At 41.0% G+C, this 5,351-nt stretch overlaps 1 protein-coding gene and 1 pseudogene across 2 annotated transcripts in view; one reads left to right on the forward strand and one right to left on the reverse strand.

The window, feature by feature from the left end:
* Window positions 1-3,512, forward strand: part of LOC100942073 — a 49,058-nt pseudogene extending 45,546 nt beyond the window's left edge.
* Window positions 3,513-3,858: 346 nt separating this feature from the next.
* Window positions 3,859-5,351, reverse strand: part of ANAPC13 (anaphase promoting complex subunit 13) — a 6,567-nt gene continuing 5,074 nt past the window's right edge. Inside the window, exon 3 of one of the 2 annotated variants that reach the window (XM_003789408.3) lies at window positions 3,859-4,051. In XM_003789408.3, the coding sequence (XP_003789456.1) occupies window positions 3,926-4,051 (126 nt within the window). In that variant the 3' untranslated portion in view covers window positions 3,859-3,925. The remainder of the gene's footprint in view (window positions 4,052-5,351) is intronic. The other variant, XM_023513052.1, reaches the window with a different exon arrangement.

Here is a 5,351-nt window from a genome sequence, read left to right on the forward strand (position 1 = left end):
GGAGACTCGCTTGAGCCTAGGAGTTGGAGGTTGCTGTGAGCTGGGATGGCACAGCACCCTACCCAGGGGGACAGCTTGAGGGTCTGTCTCAAAAAAAAAAAAAAATAAATAAATAAATAAATAAAATTCCATTTTGCAATAGGTCCTTTAACCTTAAGTCATTTAAGGTTTTTAAAGTTATCATCTCTTGACCAATGAGGACAATGATATCCACCTAAAAAGTGAATCCCAAGTCTGGAGCTCATGTGCATAAAGTGCAGAGAAGCACTTGATTAATCATGGTATCACTGTTACTGTACTATTAAGATGTGGGTCTAAGTTTGGCTTCAAAGGAGGGGCAGCTCCTGGACTCAGATTCTGTTTCTAGAGAACAGAGGCTGTGTCTTGCTCAGAGATCCCACCCTGGGTCATAAGGGCAGGACTCATGTTGGGCACTCGAATCTCTTTAGAACCACAGGACCATGATTCTGGGTGCTGGCTTCATGAAATAAGCCTGGCACTGATGAGTCTGGACAATTTCACTTTTAAGATGCATCTCAACTCCCTCCACTTCCTCTGCCATCTTGCTAGTTCAACCCACCATTGTCTGTTCCTTTAGCTCCCCAAACCCTTTTGTCTTTCCACTTCTATCCTTCCTGGTCAAATCCATCCTCCAAAGTGACTTACATTAAAAGAAAATCAAATCAGATCAGACCCCCGCTCCGATCTTTAGTTAGGTTCGAACCTGCCACCCACTGTACTACAGGCTCTGGAGCCAGTATGTCTGCTTTCTGCTGGGCATAGGAAGCACAAAGGACCTGGCTGCTTCCTTGGAGAGTGGAAATAATTCAGAATCAAAGTTAGCATTTTAAGTGATGTGCTATAAAAGTTACTTATCTCAAGATCTCCCCTTGATTATCCAACATGCATCAAATCCCCTCCATACTCTCCTGCACCTGCAGTCATCACTGTTGGTCCCTGCATCCCCGTTACCTGGTCTGGGGACTCATTCCCCAGCTACTGAGTATTGGCCGTCAAAGGCTCACAGCTGTAATGTCCCTAGTAATGCCCAGGTTATGCCCTCTCTGGGGGATGGCAGGAGGGGTGGAGCCAATACTGAGTATGAAGTCCTAGCCCCCTAGTGCCAACACTGTCGGAGCTCCCAGGGGAATATAGCCTGAGGCAAGACTTCAGCTGCCACCTCTTCACTTAGCTTCTTTCCTCATAGGGATCACAGCGAAACCTGCCCTTTACTTTTGGTTAATTCGTTGAAAGATCAACTCATAATGATGATAGATTAATAAGTAGAAAAGTTTATTTTCAAATACTATGTGCATGGGGGGAACCACAAGAATGATTTCCCAAAGTCTCAGCGATGGTCAGTGGCTTTAAAGATGCCTTTTAGTAGGAAGGGGGAGAGAAACTGGAAAACAGACAAGTGGTTGCTAGGAGGGGAGAATATGGTAGAAACAGACTGATTTATAAAGTAACCCGAGTGACAGGTATCGTGCTTCAAATGACCCTTGGAGCCAGGTCTATTAGCATGTTGATAAGGAGGCCAGCTGCCTTTTCTGAGTCTAAATCAGATTACTCAGGTTTTATGGAGAGGCCAGTGCTTTCTGATCAAAATGGCCTTTTAATTTAAAATATTCTTTATACCAAGGAATGATACTTTGGGGTGAACTTTCCTTAGCTCCTTCACCCTGCTCCATCCTGCTTCCCTCACAGGGTTCTCCTGAGAACACAACCTTGATAAATAACTTTTAAGAGAAAACCCTGCCTCAGGCTTTGCTTCCAGGAACCTAAGTCACGTCCTTTATTTCTCCTTCCTAGCTTATGGCACAATTTGAAACCAGAGACTTACATGGCTATTGGTTTAATGCTTATGTCTCCCCCTAGAAACACAGGCTTCATGAAGGCAGAAGCCACACTTTGTTCATTGCTGTGTTCTCAGGATCAAGTATAAGACCTTCCGCAAAAAGAGCAATACACACACTTTGAACTGCACATCTAGCAGGAACAAAAGGGCCACAGAGCCTTAGGGCTTCCCTGGACAGACACTTTTCTCTTTGGGTGTTTTGATATAAAAGGTTGAAGAAAGTTGTCATGGCAGCTTAGCATTTCTTGTGTCCATCATCCTCAAACCAGTCCTAGATGGGCAGATTCCAAAGCCCCAGCTGACAGACTCACACTGGCCCAGGTTAAGATTACCTATTTCCTGATACAATGAACAGTCCTGGCCCAATAGCACAGGTCACAAACTTGCCCAAGGAGGCCATTCCTGGGGAAGAGTGCAGTTCTCAAATGCAGATCATAGACAGCTGTCCTGTAAGAATCACAGTATGATTCACTTGAAATCAAGACAACTCCCAAATTCTACTGGTCTACCAATATTCCAGGGAAAGGCTAGGCTGGATTCACAGGAAATTTTTCTTGTCAAGTTCCCAGACATTAGTGCTTTAGATACTATATACAACAGGTTATAAAATCCTCTTTTAGCAAGAATGTGAAAGAACTGTGGCATATTAGGTATTTTAATTTTTTGAAAAGCTTTATCTTATTAGAAATTCTTTTCTCTAAACATAATTCTCTTTTCTATTAGATTGTCTTTCTTTGGTCATTAGAGACTGGCACTTTGGAGTCTTTATTCTAAGACATGTGATTTCTAGGCAGGACCACTGATGCAGAGGGAAGAGATGAGCCTGGCTGTGTCTGGATTACAGGGTGCTTGCTACACCATGTTTCTGGTTGAAACTCTGTATTACTAAGCTCATTTTTGATGTACCTCTTCCCCCCATAAGGCAGGAAACAAAAAGACCCAAGTGAAAATAGGATGAAAAGAGATCTAGATTATTCAGTTTTTTTCAATGAGGGACACAGAAGTACAAGCCAGGACTTCTTTCTACAGCTTACATGTTGGAGAACATAAAAGGCACTGTTTAATAGAGGCAGATAATTCTAGGAGATAAGTATGCACGAATGTGTTCTGCAAAATATATGTTCTTATACAAATGTATTAACTACATACTGATTCCATGGTGGTTTGGTTGTATCTGAGAGTGCTTTGAGAAAATAAGAAATGCCGTCACTGGATAAAACTAGTGGTCCCTCACCAAAGAGCCTTTCTAGCAGCACCGAAGGAAGTTGTAAGAACAGCAGAGGCGACTGGCAGATAACTACTCAATCAGCAAATTTACCAAAGTTTGAAAATACCATGGAGAATCTTAGGTATTCAGTGAATGGTGAACTCTATTATAGATTCATAATACCTACAGGCTAAATCCACTCAGAATGCTTCTCAAAGTGGGGGGATTGAGACGTTAATAAATCTCACAGGACACATATAATAAGTAGGTGAGAAATGTTAAACTTTGATAGTAAAGTAAAATCAGAGTTAAAGGCAAATGTTTAACCACTCATGTTCAAACAAGCTACTGAGTGAAGAATTTTAGGTTTCAACAGTCAAATGTTCTACATATGTGAGAAATCTGTTTGTCATGCTGATGAATTTTTTTTTCCTGTTTTTCAGATAGAGTCTGTCTCCCTAGTGCAGTAGTATCATCATAGCTCACTGGAACCTCAAACTCTTAGGCTCAAGTGGGTTTCCCTCCTCAGCCTCCTGAGTAGCTGAGACTACAGGCACACATCACTGTAGCTGATTTTTCGTTTTTAGTAGAGATGGGGATCTTAATCTTGTTCAGGTTGGTCTCAAACTCCTGGGTTCAAGTGATCCTCCCACCTCCACCTCCCAGAGTGCTAGGATTACAGGCGTGAACCACCATGCTTGGCCCTCCTTCTGGTGAATATTTTCACATTGCACTTTGCTACTATAAATGTGTGTGCATTTTTGAGTGTTGATTTACTACTCAAAGATTTGAATTAGGAGACTAAAAGAACATTTTATATCTATGTATTTAAAAAAAATCCATTCATAAGGAGCCGAGTGTCAGTTTCCAACGGGGGGGACATTCTCATGGAGGTACTGTAAGGCTAAGTCTGTCCACTTCATTTCCTGTTCTTTGACAGATTCTGTGGTGCCACCATTGTCTTGTTCAGGTTCAGGAAGCTCATTCTGAAAAGGTACAATGGACATTGAGAATAATAATACATTCTGTATTAACTTCTTAAAACTCAGAGCATTTAGAATTAAAACCTGTGAGTTCCTTGGATCAGGCAACATAAAAGACATGTATACTCTAAAGAAAGAGCTAAAATAAACAGATGCAAGGAAAATATCAAATAGATCACACAGACGTAGCCTGGTCCCTCTTTGGTAGGGAGCAATGGGCATCCTGACTCTGGTGTTTGTGTAGGGGGCAGTGTGGGAGAAGAGCTAAGGGCAGAGGCTTTGGCAGCCAGCTAGGATCTAAATCCATAGTTCCACCATCTGTGGGGTAACTTGATCAAGGCATTCGAATCCCTGAAGCCTTTGTTTCTCTTTGGAAAATGGGAGAAAAGAGTAGCGATCACCTCACAGGACTGCTGTAAGGATTAAATGAGGTAATTAGGTGGTTAGCATTGTATGGGCATTCAGTGCTAAGAGCTAGTACTAAATCTTTTTTGGACAGTGTGCTTTAAAAGAATACCAGATTTTCTGGCATATTCCTTAAGCACTAGAAATGTATCCCAAAAGCTATCCTGTACCCATCATACCTAAGTTATTATGAAGGTGGAATGGAAGGGAAACACTGAAAACGTAACGTAATAGACAAGACCTCCCTCTGGTGGTGGAACCGGGCAACATAAGATACAGCAAATGACCAATCACACCCTACCAACAGTTTCTGAAAATGGTTAAGTGCAGATCTGGGATCATTTCTTTATATTTCAAATTTAAATTTACTACTACTGAAAATCTGCTTCATGCCAGAGTTCACTGACACCAATATATTCCTTTTCTACTATCTGAATTTACATTTGATTTTAGGATTAGCAAACTAGTTATTCAATATGCAGACTTCTGTTTTCCCACGGTATTACAATTTGTAATTGTGAATGTTTTTCTCCTTTAAAATTATATTAATACATATTACATGATTATTTACTTACAATACGTACAAGTATATCTGAATCACAAACATTTTGCTCTACTAATAGAAGACTGAGTGGGATTCAAACATACTTGTACAGAATGAAAAGAATTATTATTTATTGTGAAGCAAAAACATACCCTCTTTTAAACTCCAAAAAAGAAAGCCTGATCCTAATCATTACTTATGGATGACAAAGAATAAACAGGCCCTTGGTTAATAAATAATTTTCAGAGTAAAGCAACTTTGCTTAAATTTCATCCTATCAGGCTCGGTGCCTGTGGCTCAAGTGGCTAAGGCGCCAGTCACATACACCTAAGGTGGCGGGTTCGAGTCCAGCCC

The sequence above is a fragment of the Otolemur garnettii genome, unplaced genomic scaffold, assembly GCF_000181295.1.
Source record: "Otolemur garnettii isolate 467f Iridium unplaced genomic scaffold, OtoGar3 scaffold00032, whole genome shotgun sequence".
NCBI classification, from domain to species: Eukaryota; Metazoa; Chordata; class Mammalia; order Primates; family Galagidae; genus Otolemur; species Otolemur garnettii.